The 20,571-nt window shown below is 39.7% G+C and overlaps 1 protein-coding gene across 1 annotated transcript; it reads right to left on the bottom strand.

The window, feature by feature from the left end:
- Positions 1 to 5,434: 5,434 nt before the first annotated feature.
- Positions 5,435 to 15,141, bottom strand: mknk2b (MAPK interacting serine/threonine kinase 2b). The gene is made up of 14 exons (XM_007550943.2): positions 15,000 to 15,141; positions 14,437 to 14,655; positions 14,009 to 14,099; positions 13,727 to 13,828; positions 13,238 to 13,335; positions 11,366 to 11,445; positions 11,168 to 11,241; positions 10,983 to 11,087; positions 10,830 to 10,885; positions 10,593 to 10,688; positions 7,703 to 7,897; positions 7,453 to 7,617; positions 7,326 to 7,366; positions 5,435 to 6,961 (listed from the first exon to the last, which is right to left on the bottom strand). Exons 2-14 carry the CDS (start codon positions 14,485 to 14,487, stop codon positions 6,688 to 6,690), a joined length of 1,428 nt encoding a protein of 475 aa, XP_007551005.1. The 5' UTR covers positions 14,488 to 14,655; positions 15,000 to 15,141; the 3' UTR covers positions 5,435 to 6,687.
- Positions 15,142 to 20,571: the final 5,430 nt, after the last annotated feature.

Genomic DNA, 20,571 nt, shown 5'->3' with positions numbered 1-20,571 from the left:
TGAAATTAGAGAAGTGAGGCTTTGAAAAGTTTAACACTGATTAAGTTACATGTTGCTTGCTTTTAGTAAAACGCCCTAGTTTTGTAACAGGATAAACTCCACAAAACCCTATACTTTTGTGGGAGGTCATCACCTCGTTGCCAACATTGAAAATGGCTACTTTATTGTTTTATAGTATTCCTCTACTGCTTCATTGGTTTAGTTATGTCAGAAACAAGACACACAACCACCTTAAGTTACAAGTCAGACAAATCAGAGATGCCAACATGATACCTTCAATAAAAGCTGATTATACGTCAGCATTTTGAACATTTTCACAGATGCAGTGCTCAATTCATTTAAGATGCAAAAGATTAGAAACAACTGTGTTATGGTTACGTTTCCTTTTTTTCCCCCCCATGTGCAGCAGCCATATTTAATTTTTCCAGGATGAGGTTGTGCATATGGATTCCCCCTTTAGGGACATTTCCTCCCACATGGATGATGTCTGGATAGCTGGTCAAAGTCTGGATTTTGTAGCTTTTGCCAAAACTCTCCAACTTCCAGCTCCACGCTTGGAGGCCATTCCAGTTTTCTCCTCTGTCGACATGGAGCTGAAATCACAGCATCAAGTGTAGGAGAACTATTCCAATAAGCCTTTAGAGAACTATAAACAGAGGATAAAGTAATGACAAGCAAAGGAATTTCAAAAATACTAAGTCAGATCATTATTTTTTAAAAAATACATTTTATGCTAGGATTACATTAATTACTTTAACCAAATGGGATTCTTGGTCTGCAAGTGCAAAGAAATAAAATGTCCAAAATTTACTCAACACAAAGATCCTCTTAAAATTAAAATATGTACAAATGTTATAAATAATGTCAATAATGATGCAGATAGAAGTTTGTCTCTGGATGATTACAGGCAGTTTCAGTAAACATGTAATTTTCTCATAATTTCAGCTTTCAAACTAGCAAAAATATCAAACTTTAATGCATATTTTAGCCATAAGCTTCTTAAATGATACCTACCTGCACAACCACTGTCAAGGTTCAGCCAGACTCGTGCTCAGGCTTTTTATCAGCTCCTGAACACCTGTTATTATTCCCAGGTGTGCAAGGACAGGTGACAGGTGAGGTAATGATTAGCTGCCTATCAGCAGGTTAACATCTTGAGGTCATTTTAGTTGGATTTGTAGATTTTTTCTCAAATTATAAAGCGGCACAATGATACAAAGGAAAAAAAGAAATACGAGAGGTGGAGGGAAAAAGCAGGAGAGAAGATATAATAATATAAAGGCTCAGATTTTGACATTCTGTATTGAACAGGACACTCTTTAAAATAGGGGAAAATAACAGGAAATTGCTTTTGTAATCACAGCTTGTTATGCTACTTTGTAAGAAATATGATAAGGAAAAGTATATTCTTATCTGACTGAAACCTTGAAAAGATTAAAATTAAAAAGCAAATTATTAGAAGTGTTGGGGCAAAGAGAAATGCTAGCCATTCATATTGTAGCTTCTTCTGTGTACTAGTTTATTTGGTAGGATTTAATTATTGTTTATACTTTATTTTTTTATTCAGTATTATGTTTATAGATAATAGAGTTCTGTCTAATCCACACTAATAAACATTTGGTGGCGGTAATACTGGGTGTCCAAGATGTGGCCTGAACTGAATTTGTGAGGCTGTAATTCAAGAATGATGCAAATTTTAACCCACCAGCAAAAATATTTGATGCAGATGGAGACTTTTATTTTAAATTATGGCAAAAATATTATTGCTCAACTTAAACCGTTTCTACTCTGAACCCTAATAGGGTTAAAACACAAGTATTCATCTTTTAAAAACCAAAATTTTGCACTTTTTTTCTTACATTTTTTAGCAAATATGATCATGTTTATTCTGTGACTTTTACTGAAAAGCAGATTTTGACATGTTACTGGTTATACCAGGAGTTTGTAGAGAAAGAGACAAAACACCATATTGTACTTTTTCTAATCAAACCTGCAATAATCTGCAAACTTTACGCTTTTATTTTAATGAGTTAAACGTGCAGCGCTGTGTTTTGAGTTTTGGATCTATTTGCACTTTTCGAACCAAAATATCAGACAATATTTAAATATTGCACGCTTAATTTATTGTTGAGCAGATGGTTATAAAAGATCTCAAGTGCGCTCTTTTTGTCAGCTCTTGAGTTGCTTTGATTGGCTATTTTGACCCACATGATAAAAAAGTAACGCCATAAAATGTGAGAATCAGAGTTGTCCAGCAGGGGGAGCTAGATACCCATTCTGGGTCAGATGAAGATGCACAAATATTCCCCAGATTGTACAGAAAACAGCCTGGCGTTGCATCATTTAATGTCCCCATCTATGACGTATGCAGTGCAGAAAAAGAGGTTATGTAACAAACAGGTTGGTATTTGATATTTCAGATCCGCGTGTCCTGTGAACAAATTCAAAAATACACACTGAAAGACCCAATAGAATACATTTAAAAGGGAACGCTGAATATGAAATAAAATGGCTGTCTAATTAATAGTGATGCTTAAATTGGCCCATTTTAAGTGAAACATGGGGTGATATTTTATCTGATGCAAACTGTAACCCCGGGGTGAAACAACTGGCATTTGTTTTACTCAGCAGAAGGTATTTTGACTCTCCTGAAGCTCTTGCAGGAGGTTGCATCAGTCCTGTCAGACGATGCCACCTGGGTTTCTGCTTAGAGCGCCCCCTACAGCTGCTGCCGCAAGGTGAAACTAGTCACATTTTAAATGCAGGTTGGAAACAAGTGAGCTCATATTTACCCACAGCCAAGGACACATGTGAGGCAGTCTGTGTCGGTATCAGGAAGTGTTTTCAGATCCGGATGAAACTGCCCCAGCCTTGGCCAAGAGATAAGCCTGTTAATATAAAAGTTATAGTTCAGGTGTTTCCCATCAGGGGGATAAAGAAACACTGCAGTAAGCAGATTAGCTTGGTGAAACACTTTGCTTCCGACAGAGGGTCTGGGTTCTACAAACGATTGCTTCCTGGAGGTGTGGACGGTGTTGAGGTTTTAAATTTTACCCAAATAGATAGTTCATACAAGTTTGAACCAAAAGTGATCCACACCATCTTAGTAAGGGGAGTTCATGCGTAAAGCATAAACGGATGGCTTCGAGACCAACAAAAAGAAAATATCTGGAAAAATAGCTGTTGGGATCGGCCCCTATTATTCGGAGAAGGAAAATATGTCAGACGATGTAACCAAGCTGCGTCCGATCTCATACTACCGTAGCTAACTACCTAGTAAACACGAAGAGTGCGTACAACATGGATGAGCTTCACTGCCCCACTACGCTACATGTCCGTCAAAGCTTAAGCTACATTAACTAGGCTAATTTTGCTAGTTCGGCAGCAAGTACAACAGCAAATATCACTGATATTTAGTATGAAACAGAGCTGGGTAGAGTACTCAAAAACTGTAATCAAGTAAAGGCCCCAACATACACAGGCGCACTTCAAGACCTCCGTGTATGTTGGGGCCTTTAAAGAGTTGGTTGTGATTTGTTTATTGTTGTCATAGCAACTCCCTGCCAATATGGCTGTCAGTTAAACTGCACTGACGTGTGACGTCACATTATAACTATGGACGTTTCGGTTACGTTTGCCAGTTCGACGTTACCCTCTGTGAAGATCCGAACGAAGCGGCTGTTGATTTTAATTTAATAATTACAATCAATAAAATAATTATTTGGAAGCAAGGACTGAATTCCGCTGCCATTACTGCAGGCAGACTATAGTTCTAAAACAGCGAGAAAATTGACGTCATCGTTCACAACGTCTCTTTCTGTTCGCTGATTGGCCCGATCAAATATCGACTGGAGAGAATCCGAGTCAAACGGAGAAAGCCCAAACTGTACCGGAAGCCAGAACTCTTTAATGGAGTTGTAGAAGAAGAGAATATAAGCACACAAGATCAGAATGTAGTTCAAAGCATTTTATTGCATTTTTTTTTTTTTTAGAAAAACAATACAAAAATCTGTTGCAACTGTCAAATGTTGCCTTGAGTGAACTGCAATCATTCACATGGTACAGTAAAGTGCTTATTTTAAATCAAATGTTTTGTATTAAAGGACTTTTATACTTTAAATTTCTTCCCCTGAGCACAATAGGCCTGGGGCTGTTCAGTGTTAAAATTAGGCATCAGTTGACTAAAACCATTGCAGACTGTATCAGTATAAACAGACTAAGCTCATCTCGATGAAGAGGAGCCGTTTATAACATGTGATTTATGTTGCTGGATTTTTAGACACCTGGCCTGTGGGCTACATTCAAACTGTGGGGAGACTTGTGATACTGTCCATTTGAATGACTGTATTTTAACACTTTTTTTCTTTTGACAAACAATACAAAAAAACAGAGGCTGCAAGATTTAATTAACCCCCCTTTTTTTCCCTGCCAACAAGAAGGCAGACCAGAACAAAACCTGCCACCAGACAGATGTTAGAAATGGTCGTGACCAACCAAACTCTTAATTATACCTGTGAGGATATTAGAGTGTGGCCAAAGTGTGTGCGTTAACAAGTTTCCAGCCCCGACAGAAAATAGGGAACAACTTGGATGAAGCTTACAAAGGGAAGAAAAAAGGCAAAAAAAAATAAAAATACTGAAATGTATAGGTATCTTCAAAACCCCTAAAGATTGCCTGGATCATCAGCTTAATGCTTTAAGATTGATAGCAAAGTAATTTCCAACACTGGAAAAGAAACAGCTGCATATATAAACTTCAAGTAAGTCTTATTATAAGACATAAAACCCCATAATGATGTGTCTGTAGAAAGGTATTGTAGACACTGTAGAAACTATTACAGTGTCCTATTATCAGCATAAAGGGGCCTTTTTGAGACCATTTCCAGAGTACCGCCGCTGCGCTGCTAACAGGACATGGACACATAGCAGTCTCCTCACGTCTCAATGCTACATGATGGATTACATGTTCATCGTCACAACTTGCACTTTCTTTGGTGAAATGGCTTCAATGCTGAGACGACGTCACCAGTCCATTACCTTTCACGTAATCGGAACAATAATTACCAACTTTCACACGTACAAAAGTTTAAAAAAAAAAAAAAACCAACTTTCACACGTACAAAAGTTTAAAAAAAGAAAAAAAAAAACTTGCCTTCACTGGTCATTAATGCTCCAGATCAACTAAACAAGCTTTGTGTATTTCACCTCATACAGCATACTCTCAACTTAAAAAAACATAAAAAAATTAAAGGACAAATTCTGGAGCTATATCTAAACTGAACAGCACCAGGATTAAAAAAAAGACAATACACTCATCTAAAAGATAAAAATGTGGCACATTAATGTGGAGTTGTCAGAAGATAAAATATAAGCCCATAATACAGCTAATTTCAAATGTTTTTTTGTTCTTTTGTGGAATGTTTTTCCTTTTTTAAAAACATTTTTCCTGAAAAATATTACCAGCTTTTTATTTGCAAAGCAGTTTTGTTGTTCCGGAATGGGTGTATGTCCCAAAAAATGGAAAAAAAGGTTGAAATTTTAGATGCATCTCATGGGGGTAAAACAAAAACAACAAAAAGATAGTCTGCTCACAGTGACCATGTGCTTTTTCAAACCCCTTAAAGGAGTTCTAACCTTTACTTGCAAAATATTTAAGGTTAAATATCAAATGCACAATTTCATCAGAAAAAAAAATATATATACAAAATCTGTTTGTAGAAAAAAAAAAAAGGGACACATGGATTCCTTACACTGAAAGTAACACTGACCCAGTTTCACTTGCTAAGCCATTTAAGAAAATCTGAAATTAGCCTGAACCAACACACCAGTAAAACAAGCTAAAAGTCTGTACTGGGTGGCCAGACACTAGCAAACTGTCAACTTTTATACCATCAGACCTGGTCTGAATGTCTCCAATAACAAGTGCTGCTGATAATTTGTTATGTATGGCCAGATCACATTATGAATTATGGACAGAAAAGGGACCGATTAACATTCTTTGCTCTTAAAGCATTAAGTGCATGGCCACCAGGCTGATGAGTGCATGCTCCAGAAGCTCAAATGAGAGAATGGAGAGGAAAAAAAATAAATCTGAGCAGTCTCTAGCCACAGAACGGGCTGCACCAGGCACAGACAGGAAGTGGCTTCCAGCCCGTTCAGTCTCTCCGATACAGAATCCTTTTCAGACAGAACAGCCTTCATATTGGCATATTGCATAAGCTTGTATGTTTCAGCAGATGGGCCGCTCATGCGTGTACATACAGGCAAAGAGAACATTCCAGATAACTTAATTCACAGTGGATCCAGTTGTAACATGGGAGCAGCACAACAGGTTGTCCTTTGGTGTCTGAGCTTAAAGTTCTGACTTATAAACTGAGTTGTATGAAGAAGAAAAAATAAAATAAAATACTCTCCCAAAACATGAACTGGCCCTCCTCCCCAACCTGAATGTGCTATTATGCAGGCCCTGTGTAGTTGTGCTTCAGAAGTGCTGCATAAAGGTAGAAGGCATTATTTAGAGGGATGGCTGGAAGCGCCGTCCGTCTTCACAGGTCGGGGCCAAAGCCGGATCGTGAGGAAAAAGAGGGAGGAGCCAAAACTGGGGAGGTGGGGAGTAGGGGGAATCAGAGCAGTCCAGCCTGGAAAGTCCTTGTAAATGAGGTTTCAGGAACTCCAGGATGAAACAGTTCAAGCACAGTCTCCCACGATGACAAGAGGAGCCAGGAGCTGGCAGAGCTCTGCAGCAGAGACGGGGCCGCCCTTTAGCTGGCTGCTGCGCTGCCTGCGCCGGGCCAGCTTGGAGTTGGATGGAGGCGACAGGCGCATGGAGGAGCCGCTAGCAGCGACGACCAGCGGGACTTCCTGCTGCTGCTGCTCCTCCATGCCGTCCTGTTGGGCCAGCTGCCGGTTTACAGCCATGGCCTTGTCGGCGAAGAATGTTAAATCCACGGCACTGCTGTTCCTGGAGGAAATAAATCAGAAAAAAAAACAACAACAAATAAGCTAAAAGGAAAATATGTTTCAAAGCAGGCGTTATTGCTGCTTTGTTTATTTTATTCCTAAAATAAACAAACGATTATTTTAGTAATCAATTATTCTGATGATTAATCAGATAAAAAAAATTGTCACTACAGATTTTTCATTCAACTTTTTATTTTAACTTTTATGATTTAAAGCACTTTGAACTGCATTATTCCTGAAATATGCTATACAAATAAACTTGATTGAGTTAATTATTCGACTACTAAATTAGTTGATTATTTCAATAATCAATTGATCAGATTAATCGTTTCAGCCCTACTGTTGGAGTTTTAAAGTTGTCTTACCTCTGATGGATGATGGATGTTGATAAAATGTCAGATGCTCCCTATGAAGGAGACATAATACTAGATTAGTGATAAAGTTCAAAGGTCAAACTTCCCATGCATTTGCAGACATGCAGCCTGAGCTTACCCCTTGAACCCAAGGGTGCTGCAGCACCTGGCTGGCACTCAGTCGTTTTTTGGCATCCCGAACCAGAAGTTTGGATATCAGGTCTTTGGCACTTGAGGAGATGTGAGCCCAGTCCTTCTCTGGGAACTCGTATTTTCCTTCCTGGATACTTTCAAACAAAGTGTTCTGCAGGTGGAGAGAGATTCACCGTCAGCCATCTTTGTTTTTACTCGTCTCACGTTGTGAAAGAATTAAAGCGTTAAAGTGTTACCTGGCAGGTGTGACAGGGTTCTCCCAGTTCCCATCCGCAGTCGCCGCCACATCGGCCCACGAAGGGAGGATAACCACTCAGCATGATGTAGAGGATGACCCCAAGGCTCCAAAGGTCGCAGCGCTTGTCGTATATTGTAGCTTCTTCACTGAAGGCCTCGACTACTTCAGGTGCCATGTACTCTGCTGAGCCACACTGAGGGAGAAAAACAATGTTTATAAGCATCGGAAAATCACAACCAACAGAAACAGAGATGTGTTTGCTGATACCTCAAGGCTACAAGAGTTAAGGCTGAAGAGAATCTATTTTTACACGGCGTGACAGTCATGTTGATAAAATGTTTAAATTCTGATTCAGTTTAATGGTTTTGCTCCCATCATGAAACAAATGTGGGGAACTCTAGGTCAACCATAAAGCTTTACACAACCAAGTTTCTGCCTCACTGTGTAACTGGGGAAGAAATTAGGCCAAACAGCAGAGCAGTGGAAGAGGATTGGCTCAGCCAGCTGGGGCAAAGCTGAGCTCTGGTTAGTTACATAACCTTGCAACACAAAAGTCAAATGTTTAAGTGGTTTGGGAGAGGAGATGAGAAGCAGGTCGTCGGTTCACTAGGACGACGCTTTAAAGCTTATTGTTGGGGATTAAGATGTATACGTCAAAGGATGACTTCGCATCACTTATATAAAAAAAAAAAAACAAAAAAAAAAAACACAAAAAAAAACCCCCCATTGCATTTCATATAGAAACACCACATATCCTTCCTGTTTAAGACAAACAACGTTTACATACACTGAGCAGACGTTCATTGTATCCAGTACCATATACCAGCTGTCGCTAACACCTCCGGCTTCCTTATGCAATAAAATTCACTGCGCAGGAACCTCAACTCAAACAAAGCTGCTTCTGTCACAAAATCCCCTCCCCCTCCTTTTCACCACCATGTCTGGGGAGACTCATTACCCAGACAAGCACACTGGATTTGGGCCAAAATGCCGTTAAACCCCCACAATGATGCTTTAGCTCCTACATACTTAAGTGGAAAGAAGTCAGCTCTTTAACAGGCTGGTCGAACAGTCTAACAAAATATATAGATGTCGGCAAACTAAAAGTTCGATAGAAGGTATCTTTTTGGGACAATCTTTACTCTTCCTGCACATCTGTTGCAATCATCTTGTTCACTTACAGTAACATCCTCTAAACCTTCCTGTAAGCTGCAGTTATCTTCTACTCTGCGGCTACATTTGGAGGCAGTGCAACCTGGGGCTTTCCACCAGCCATGTGACTAGTCAGGCCATGTTGGCAGCACTGACGACACACCTCTGCTGTTTGTAAACTACAGGATTATCTTGAAGAGGTTTACTGGCTGAGAACATGTTCGGTCATGTAGGCGCACCTGTAACAAGGAACAAAAGCAGTTCCTTGAATTAAAAGAGCATTTTGAGCTGGCATGCTCCAGTTGTTCTCTTTAACTGAAAACATTTTAAGCAAAACCAGGATTTGTATTAAATTAAACCACAGGAAGCTTTGTGTTCTCTCCCTTGACCAGGATCGTTTAATTCATAAGTGTCAGTGGAACTGCTGCCAGCATGAACTGAATTTAAAAGGCTTTGGGAACAGCTAGTTACAACCAGGAGCAGCAATAAATGTACGATCACTTATTGTGCAACAGCAGCTGTAGGAATGTGACTAAAAGGGGGCAGGGTGCAAGAACTAATAATGAAGTGACAATCAGATAACATTGTTCCAGTGATCAAGGCAATAAAAACAAGCTTCAGCGCATGACCAGGCTGGGGATTTGTCCCTCCCCTTTGCTCACTGCTACAGCCAATCACTGCTCAGTTGCTGGGTGGTGGGGGAAGGACCAAAATTTCTAGAATAAGCCTCATGAACAGCCTTTGTATTAAAAACAAAGGGCAGAGTGCGGCTGGGGCTTCTGGGCGGAGACTTGTGCAGAAGAGGCATGATTTTGTACCTCCTCGCATGAAGGAAGGAAAGGAAATGAGAGTTTGTATTTTCCATATCCATGCCTCAGGACACAGCCTTGTAAAAGTTATATTGCCTTTTTTGTGCCGTTAAATCCTCAAGGATATTACACAATGTTCCAACCTTGGGATCAACTCGTCTGTAAAAGAAATCCTACAATCCAAAGCTTCATTTCAAATCCACTCAGAGCCTCAAAATACGACACAGTGCTCATCGAGGAGCTTAAAGAGTATGACACAGTTCAGGTCGGTGCAAAGAAGCTACAGTTACACATGTAGAAAGCCCCCTCTCTCTTCCCAACACATTCCTGCAGGCCTGAATGATATCCTTCACCTGCTCTGTTCAGTCTATTCAGCCCACCAACACACTGCATGTAGACAGCAGAGGAAAGCTCTCCAGTTCAACTTTTCTGATTCCAGGGACCGCAAATACCGTTTTCTGGATACAGTTCAGAGGAGATGCTTCCTGTTAGAACAACATGGGGGTTAAACACTCATAACCTCCGAAATCACGAGGCTAAATATTTACCACTGATAAGCTAGAGGACGCCGACATCAAACAGAGGGCCTTTTCCCCCAGCAGACAGTTATCGTACTTCGGAAAAGTGCGGTTCATAAAGAGGGGATCTGGGAGTCAATCCAAGGCCTTTCCAAGAAAACAACGTTGCTCTGTACGATCATAACCTCACATAATGCATCTCTCCTCCCAATCCATGAATTGCTCTGCACTGAGAATTGCTCAACCACTAATCAGTCAGCTGGATTTGATAAAGATATCATTTTACAGTCTGGAAATAACTTCCCCGTCCCCAACAAGGACATAAAATAAAAATCACACCATTTTTGTGTGAAAAATGACTGATTTATAAATGTTTCTACAGAAAAATGTTTATAAAATCTGGACTTACAGGGGTGAGGAGTTCAGGAGTAGAGATGGGCGAGCTGTCACTGTTCAGTTTGATCCCACTGCCCAAGTCAAAGTCACAGATCTTGACTGGAGAAATCTGGCAAAACAAATAAAAAAAAAACCCAAACATTTTTCAGTTTTTGTCATTCCACTATAGTTAAAAACAAGAAGTGTTGTCATAAATTATATTTATCAGCCACATGTGTTGGCCTTTGAGCCAAGTGGACAGATAAGTCACCTTGTCTGCACTCTCACAGAGAATGTTTTCAGGTTTCAGATCTCGGTGGGCCATTCCTGAAAGACATTTAAATAAATCAGACTTTTTATTACACTGGCTGTTTCGTCTGTCTGTCAGAAGAAACTCATCACTGCTGTTTGCATGTAGGCTTACCTTTGTTATGGAGGAAATCTAGAGCACTGGCGATGTCATGCACAATAACACTGGCTTCCTGCTCGCTGAAGTGCTGCCTCTTGTGAATTTGCTCCAAGACTGACCCTAATATGAGGTTAAAGATGATGGTTTAGCCTTGTGGAAAATATAACGGAGCAGAACTATCGGCAGAAAAGTTAACATACCTCCTCTAAGCTTTTCAAACACCAGGTAGAATTTGTCTTCCTCTTCAAAGAACTCCACCAGTTCCAGAATATTCCTGTAGAACGATGAAAATAAATGTTTAAATGACATCAGTTATCCAGTTATATGAACATAAAAGTATCCTGTGGTGGGGTGTGACTACCAGATGCATTTTAAAACAACAGATTATGAAAATATACCTGTGACCCTGGCACTGGTAAAGCATCTCAACCTCACGGAAGACACGACTGCGGCTGTGACCTGGTCCTTTTTCAATCATCTGAAACAGAAGAAAACATGCTTTAAATATAAAAATATCAACAAAAATGATTTAGGAACTTCTGTGAATATTGGTTTGGTGCAAATTAGACCAATTTCACCAACCAAATATTTGGGAACACTACTTGACTCCTGCCTACTAACTTTTATCCTACTTATTGCACTGTTGCAATGACATTTGATCCTACTTTCAGATGTGCTGGTTGGGAATGAACAACTTTCACAACCGCACACTCCCCTGTGAATCACCTCTGTTCTTCAAGGGCCACAGCAGTTTTCCTAAGATCTCAGATCCTAATCCCAAACTGTTTACAATAACAGAAAGCACTCTTAAAATAACTGTCTGGAAACACCACAGCGAGGCCAACAGCTGCACAGCGCCCTCCCAGGAGAGACACACAGACTGCTGACGGAGCAAAAGGCCTGAAATTTCCAGCCCTGGTTGGTTATTGTCCGATTTGGAGGCTGCGCATGCCTCTCTTCCTGGTAGCTGGATTACTGATTGTATTGAAGGCCAGAGGGGCCCAGAGCTGCAGTGTGTGTTAAGGATTAATGCACAGACAGGAGGCTCACGAGCAGACCAGTGCCTGTTCACCGATTCTGTCCGTGTCAGCAGCAAAAACACAACTATGCTCTCCTGAAAGAACAAAAAAAGCATTTAGACTAAAATTAAATGTTAACAAAACACCCAGATTAACACTAAATTGATGGATTGCATGTAGTTTATTAAAATAAACAGTTTAAAAAGTCTTCACCAAGTTAAGACCACCATCTATTGTAACTTCAATATAAAGCCTTTGTCCTCAGCCTATAGCCAGACACGCTGCACAGACGCCTGCAACAAACCACATACAACCAACCCAAAACATCCACTGGCTGGAGGGGGAGGGGAGAGACGGGACATCTGGCAGGAGCAGTCCGAACCCCCTCCATTTCTCAGTAGACCTCCAATAACCACCAACCTTCATGCCTCCTCCTCCCTGCATAACTGCCACCCACCCAGAGCACAGAGCAACCCACCCTGTACTTAACAAGGACAGTAACTACGCATGGTGTGCACGACCACTTTAGTGTTTATGACAATGACATGGAAGGAAGTTATAGAACAGCTTTTTTATTGTTCAACCCCACTCCCCAAAAACATCTACAAGCAAGAAGAAAATTAGAAATTCCTGCAAGTTAGGAAAAGTTAAGTTTGTCTTTGGAAGACCATGAGAAAAAAAAGTAAAAGCTACGCAGAGTTAGAACAAAGCAGTGTAAACACACTAGGTCACAACCCTCACCCACCACCCCCTCCTTCCTCTTTGGGTTTTGTATTGGAACAGTTCATGGCACATAATGTTCTCACTATGAGCGTCCTCTGTAGGCAAAAAGAGCAAAATAAAAAGGGGGTGGGTATATCCCGCCAAGCACTCCGATAGGCTCAAACTAGAACTGGGAGAGGAAGTATCCGATAACAGCAGCTAATGCTGCAAGTTGAAAACAGTGCAGAGGCAGCACAGAAAAGCCTCTGCAAACATCCACAGCAGAGGTCTGATCTCAAGCTAAACAGGAACATGCTACAAGGTGGGAATTTCTTCAAAATCAAACTAAACAAAAAAACAAGAAGTACAGATACCACTTTATTAAAATCTCCAAATTCCCTCCAGCGGTTTCCCACAAATCTTTTTGCAAGCGGCAAAGAAACATTCCATTTTCAGAGAATCATATCTACTGATCACACCGAAGACAAAAGGCTGATGCAACATTTTCAAAAACATCCCAGTTAGGCGTCATGAGTAGCAATGCCTTACCTTGACAGCATATTCTTTGTTGGTGATCAGGCTGATGCACGCCTGCACTCTGGCATACGCTCCCTCTCCTAATACTTCTTCTTGGAGTCTGTAGACATCTGTGGACCAAACGGCAGAGAAAAATTATGACACTATATTGACTAGAAATGTAAGATTTGGAAATGGAGTTATAAATATTGCTGCTATGGCTGATAACCAATATTAACCATTGTTTGTATTGCCCTAAACTGTGAAAAATGAAACCACCACACTGCTGACATTGCATCTCTGCTTCAGTTAAACACCTCATAATCACAGTCATATGCACAAATAAATACCACATGGCCAACTCCCTTCTGAAACGCATGCAATATCAACCCAGTTTTACTTATATAACTGATACTTTAAAAAAAGGCTAACTTTGACTGATATCAATGTACAGAACGCCTCTAATAATGTTGAAGAGTTTTTAAAACACTACCATAATATAAGGACAGGAAATATTTTTACCCTCGAATCGTCCAGAGAAACTGTCCGTTGCTCGGCAACGCTTTTTCTTCTTGTTTCTCTTCTTGGCATCAGGAATGTCAATAGGCTGGCTTGAAGGCATGTCTAACCAAACAGATTTTTAAGCACGTGAGTAAACGAGGACAAGACAAACGAGAATAAAATCTGGAGCATGTGATGCAGACAGTTACAGAAAGAATGTTTTCTAACCAATTGATCAAAAGATTTGTTATGATTTGTACAGATTTAGACGTAGTTTTCAGAACCTCAGCAGAGCACACTCACCATGTCTTGGGGCAGAACCAAAATTAAAGGAAGAATCAATGTGATGGGACCCGTTCTTGGTGAAGTCCTCCAATTCGAATGGATTTTGGCCCTGAGAAGTCATAAACATACTTGTTATTGTAAACTGTCTTGATTAACTTCTAAATAAAGATTAGCAGTAACTCATCACTGATATGGCAAACTATAAAGTCAAAGTACAATCAGAAGTCCTGGCTAAGGACCAATGTAGATATTCCCATTGTTAATACGTGTTGCTGAAGCACCTTTAAGCAACCTGCACAAGTGTGAATTGTCAGAAATAAGATGGGGGCTTGCAACATGTGCGGGTGTGTATATCTCGAGACGATCACCCCTTTAACACAAGCCGTATACGTGCTCCGATTAAAAACTGCAGTCTCCCACAACAAAGCTGTAAAAAAAAGGCTCACCTTGAAAGAGCGGTGGAATCCAGTGACTTCGGTAATCTTATTTTGCACCATTTTTGCTCTGATTCGGGGGATTTTGTTCCCTGGAGGATGTGCGGCGGCAGTGGTTTTATTTAGCGGTGTATCAATTTGCACTTCTCCGAAACCGAGTCGTTTCAGAGAGTCACAAGTGATGACACTGCGCTGGCTGGTACGCTCGCTGTGGCGTTGTTAACGGGAGCCCTGCATGGACAAGGCAAACATACCCACATTAAGGAACATTTGAAACAAAAATACCACAAGCTCCAACATGGTCTAGCTTTTTGTTCTGTGTGTACACCAAATCCAATTCGAGCGTTCAAATACAGAAAAACTGTAACACGGGCTAGCCGGCCAAAGTAGGCAAATACAATTTAAGCAAGGAGATGTTAACAACCGTTAAACTAACCCATACTTCTGCTGTGGGTTGGTGGTGCAGCGCACGCGACTTAACCGTTAAAACATAGGGTTGTAACGGTCGACCAGCAGAACACTGAAGTCGCCATTTGCAACAAAAAATAACATAAAGTTAAGTGTGGTTTACTCACTCCGTTGTTAATGTTTATAGCTCCAGTGTTAGCGTCGTTGTTTGACCCACTGCTCCAACGGCCGCTGAGGGCAGTTAAAGGGGATATTCACCGGATAATTTGTGCGTGGAAGGTGGCTGGAAAACTACAGCGTGGGTGCTTTTATAACCTCCCGTTGGCTCCTCCCTCCTTCCCACTCCAACGGACGAGATGGGTCACGTGCTTTCTAGAAAAGGACATGCTTGGCAAGGTTCCATTTCGCTTTATTTTTAATATTCACAACACTCTCTTTGAACCGAAGAAAGAATATATTTTTTGTTGCTTGATTGAGATTTGAATATTTAAGCTCTTTGGATGCGTTTCTAGGAGTATTTAATGAAAAGTGTATATAACGAGACAGCATTGCTCGCCACTGAGCTCTATTTTGCTTTAGAGTCATTTCGAGGGGATGTGTGTGGAGGAAGGAAATGGTGAGTACGTGCGTGTCGGCACAGTACAACTGTTCTTGTGAAGACTTTTCAATCGAGACGGACACCAAAGGAATGACACCCCGAGTACAACTTGTCGACAGACGCGACACGGATCAGATCACATGCTTCCGCCAATGAAAACACAAAACATGGCCCTGTGCAATAGGGTATATATATATATATATACCCACCTTGTTTATTTTCTTAGGAATATGTATATGCGCTGCAACTTGTAGCATATATATATATATATATACCCACCTTGTTTATTTTCTTAGGAATATGTATATGCGCTGCAACTTGTAGCTGCAACTTTTATATTCAGTTAATGTGGCTAAAAATCCCCGTCTGACTCAATGCACACACCTCATTGCAGACATGCGTTCCTTCATGCAATGTTATGAAGAGATTGCTTTCAATAACGGGGTGTTTCATTTTAATGTTTGATTTGACAGATTATGCTGTCAGAATTACACATACTTTAAAGCATGTTTGAGTTGACACAATACATTTTTTGTAAATTATGCTTTGTTTTATAACACTTTGTAAATATGTGGTGGTATGTGGTTTATTATATATTCTTTATCATCTTTACATAGCATAGACAATTTAAATGTGTGTTATGACTCTATACAACATATTGTAATATTGCCATAGCTCCAACCCATTGGAATGCACCTGAAAATGTGGTTTTTCATATGTTAAATCTTGAGCTTAAACCTCAACATAACGCAATAATAAACACATATTCTGCTTCATTATACGCTGCAATAAAGTTGTCATACATGTGTGCATTGTCTGCGGTACGTGACTGGTGAGTATGTAAATGACATTGTGCAAGAGTGAGGTTTGTAAACAAGCAGCTGCAGATAAGCCCTCTGTGATGTAGTGACGCAAACGTGCATGTTTTGTAGTCTGACGAAGCTCTTGTTCTGACGATGGTGGTGACAAAGTGTCATGGCTGTGACACTGAAAGAAATCCAAGAAGCCTGAATTTGCAGAGATGGTCCTGCTAACTGGACCATCTGCTAACTGTGCGATGCCACAGCATTATTACCACACAGTTGGCATGCTAATGCAGTATTTCTATAATATCACATTGGTTTTTGGATGTACTGCAAGTAAATGGTCTCCTCCTATTCATTGTTTATATGGTCGAAACCCTTTTGAGAACATACTACATTTTTGTCAACAAGTCTGACTGTCTCATCAGATCACATGCTTTGTCCATAGGCTGTATCTGACTCCATGTGGTTCTTATTGTTGCAGCACAGTCCAGTTCTGTGTAACATCAATGGCTTCTTAGTCAAACCTTGTATAGCTTGCTGTTAGCTATCAATAGTCTTGTGACTGAAGGCTCTCCGCTCCTCCTCCTCCTTTCACCTTCTGCCCCTCAAACATAAACCTGAAGGTAGAAAACATTGCGCAAGCTGTCAGCTCACTCTCCGTAGCCAAAAGCACATCGTGTAGTCGAAGCTTTTAGACAAACAAGATCCCACTTGGAAGTGGGTGGGGACGTAGTCTGAGTTACTGCAGGTCGAGCCGGGGAGGAATGGGCTGACACATGAATACTTTCAGATGGCTACAACTCTGTGTCTGACGTTAAAGGCAGGGGTCTTCTTTTCAGAGAACTATGCTTGGACAGTTTAGAGAGATGTGGTGCATGTGCATTGCTGCTTTTGTTACTTTCAAACTGCAAAATACAAATTTTAAAAGTAATATTTTGTTCAAAAAAGGAAGACAGAAAATCTTTTCAACTGTAATAAGTATGAAATATATATTTATGCAGTGCTGCTATAATAAAAACACTTTGGTTTGATTTCAAATGCCAGAAATTGTAGAAAAGGAAAGAGTTAAAATAGAATATCTATAACAATTTGTTACTTGATATATGTTAAAACCAATAAACCGAGGGATGGGAAGATGAAAATTAGCGTTGGACTACAGTCTGATGTGTTTACAAATATTATTTTTTAAATAGTATGCAACATATCTGTTTTAAATAAACAATTCTAAAGTTAAAGTTGCAATAATGCTCTCTGTAACAAATATTTAAATCAATCGATGAAGTTTATTTGTATAGAAAATTCAGCAACAAAGCAGTTCAAAGTGCTTTACATCATAAAAACACAAAAATACAAAGTCATAAAAAACACCATACAGTCAACAATTCAGAAAACCAGTAAAAAATATAAATTTTTGATATGTTGGTCAATCTTTCATTTATTACTGTTGAAAAGCAACTCTAAACATGTGGGTTTTAGTCTAGATTTAAAGGAACTCAGTGTTTCAGCTGTTTTGTAGTTTTCTGGAAGTTTGGTCCCTATTTCTGGTGAGTAAAAGTCGGATGCTTCTATGTTGTTTGATGCAAACCTGAGCAAAAATACAGATTTAAAAAGGCATTACATTATCTGATAATTTATAAGTGCTTATTGTGCAGAATATTATACATGTTTGCTATTATTGTCTTTACTTTAGCTGGGCTAGCTAGCCTGCAGGCTGCTGCTTTACAGACAATCTGGTAATAGCTTGACAACTGTGGATTATTTTGAAAAGAGTCAAATTTGAGTTTGTTGCAAATGAGGGAAAATCAAGTTTACAGTGGGTGCAGGAGTAGTATTGTTATGTTGCTTTAGATAGCAAACTTTAAACTGTAATCAAATCACGACACATTTTAGCGGTTCTGAAACAATAACATTTTAAAAACCACGATCTACCTTGATAGATTGATAAACATTTCTCAGGTTCAAAACATCTACAGAGCTTATTTTCCAGACTCTGGCATCTGAAGTGTGCAGCAATCAGGACATTATAACAATGAAAGTCAAATTGTTTGGATTTCAGATCGTTAGATGATGACTGACACGGCTGCAGGATTCATAGAATCTGTTTGTTGCAAAAATATTCCTCCAGTACAAACAGTTCAGCACATGCAGGCATGAGTGAAGCTGTTCACAACTTCCATATGTGCAAATGCATTCATAGGATTAACTTCAGGCGTGTACAAAACACACTGAAAGGCCAAGGAGATCAGTGATCTGCATGCAGCCAAAAGCCTTACTCTGTTACAATAATCTGCATACTGTTCTCAAGTTGGATGGTCACAGAGACCCAGAGTGTCCAGTGTGCCTGCTCCTCCTGTTTAGCAACATGATACCAAAAAGGAAGCTGCTTCCAGAGGAGAAGACACATAAACATAGCCTCTGGTTGTAGCAGATGAGCTTTGGCTTTAAAGGAGCATTGCTGCAGCCTTCTGGATCTGGAACATTCCTGGAATCCACTCTCACTCTGAGTTGGAGCAGATTTCTGCAGCAGCATTGTTCCCATTTAGATTCAAGAAACGCTTTGTGTTGAAATCACACTGCGATCTTGTTACATAACCACTCATAACAAAATATTCGGGTATGATTGTTTTGTTTTTGTTTTTTTCATTTCAGTTTGAGGAATCAGCCATCAGATGGATTGCTTCTTCTTTTTCTGGAGTAATAAATCTGAGCTGTTTGTTCATCTGAAAGAACACAGGACATTATTTTTAATGCATTTAGGCTTAATTAGATTTAAACAATGTCAATATTCATTGCAGCACTGCTGTGGGCAAATTGGCGGTCAGATATTCAAATACTCTCATCATGAAAGGATGACATTAAATTTAGTATTTTGATAAATGCATCCAAACTATTATTCTTACGTTATGGATTATAGTATGGGAAAAATGTATTGTTCCACTGGCAGATTATTTCACTTGTAGCTAGTACTTTTTAAGACTTATTGATTTAAAACGAGCTTCTATTCTTTGCTGAAAAGTTACTTACAATTTAGTTTTGTCTTATTTCAGGTGTACCAAGACATTTGCACTAGAAACTAGATCAAAAATACTTAGTAACATTTCATGTTTTTGCAGTGTGGTTCAGAGAATCGTATTAAATTTAAGCTTCAGCATTTTATTCTTCTTCCTAAAGTTTATAAACATCATATGATCATTCAAACTGGGAAAACAAATGGGTAAAATGTATCCTTAATTGCCTCAAATTTACATCCTAAACAAACTAACTCACAAGTAACTTTTCATCAAGATATAAGAGCTTGTTTTAAGTTAATAATTCCATAATATTGATGAGAAAGTAGTTATGAGTGAATATTCTGCAAGTGGAACAATACATTTTCCCATGTTATAAGTCTGAATTTAATATGGTTCTCTGAACCACAATGCAAAAACACAAAATCTCACCAAGTATTTTTCTTGTCCAAATATCTTAGAACACATGAAATAAGGCAAAACTATCTTACATGTAACTTTTCAGGAGGATAAAGTAACTTATTTTAATATATCATTGCTTAATATTGATGGAAAAGTACTAGTTCCAATGGCAGATTTTATCTTCACTTATAAAACATTTCCCCATGTTATAAGTGAAATAATCTGCCATTTAAACCAATACTTTTTCATCAATATTGAGCAATTATTTACTTTATCTTGCTGAAAGGTTACTTGTAAGTTTTGTCTTAATTCAAGGGAACTAAATTGCATTAGAGACTTGACTACTTGGTGAGATTTTGTTTTTTTCAGTGCAGCAGTTTGTTTTTGTTTTTGTAAACTCTCAAAAGAGGAATAGCCTCCTTTTAATCACGTCCCTGATTCCTAGGTTTTGCAGAAGCTTCGCCACCAGATGCATGACTCACACCCCACAGAGCCGTTTGGGTGTGTGCTGAGTCACAAAATGTCCCAAACCCTCTTCCGACTGTAAAACTGGCCACACTGTACCGGGAAAACAACACCCGGGGTCAGTGGCGTGTAAAATCAAAACTGGACGAGCATCTGTTAGTTTTTATTGGCCGCAGGCTGCCATGAATTCCTCCCTTGTTTCTCTTTCGCGTCTTGGAGCTGCTGCAGAGCTTTCGCTCCAAGGCAGTCTGGTACATTCCAGCAGGGGAAAAACACAGAAGGGTGGGGGCAGGGACGAGCAAACGGCAGGGTTGGGTTTGGTTCATCTCACACGTAACAAGCAAAGCAAACGCTGCCAGGGAACAAGGGAGGGACAATCCTGTAAAAGGATCGGGCTGCAGCAGGCTATGAGGTCATTTCAGTGGGTGATGTTACTGGAGCACAACGTTACATCATGTGG

Source organism: Poecilia formosa, unplaced genomic scaffold (genome assembly GCF_000485575.1).
Source record: "Poecilia formosa unplaced genomic scaffold, Poecilia_formosa-5.1.2 Scaffold38, whole genome shotgun sequence".
In the NCBI taxonomy this organism is placed as follows: Eukaryota; Metazoa; Chordata; class Actinopteri; order Cyprinodontiformes; family Poeciliidae; genus Poecilia; species Poecilia formosa.
The sequence above is the reverse complement of the archived record's forward strand: the minus strand, read 5'-3'. Positions and strand labels throughout refer to the sequence as shown.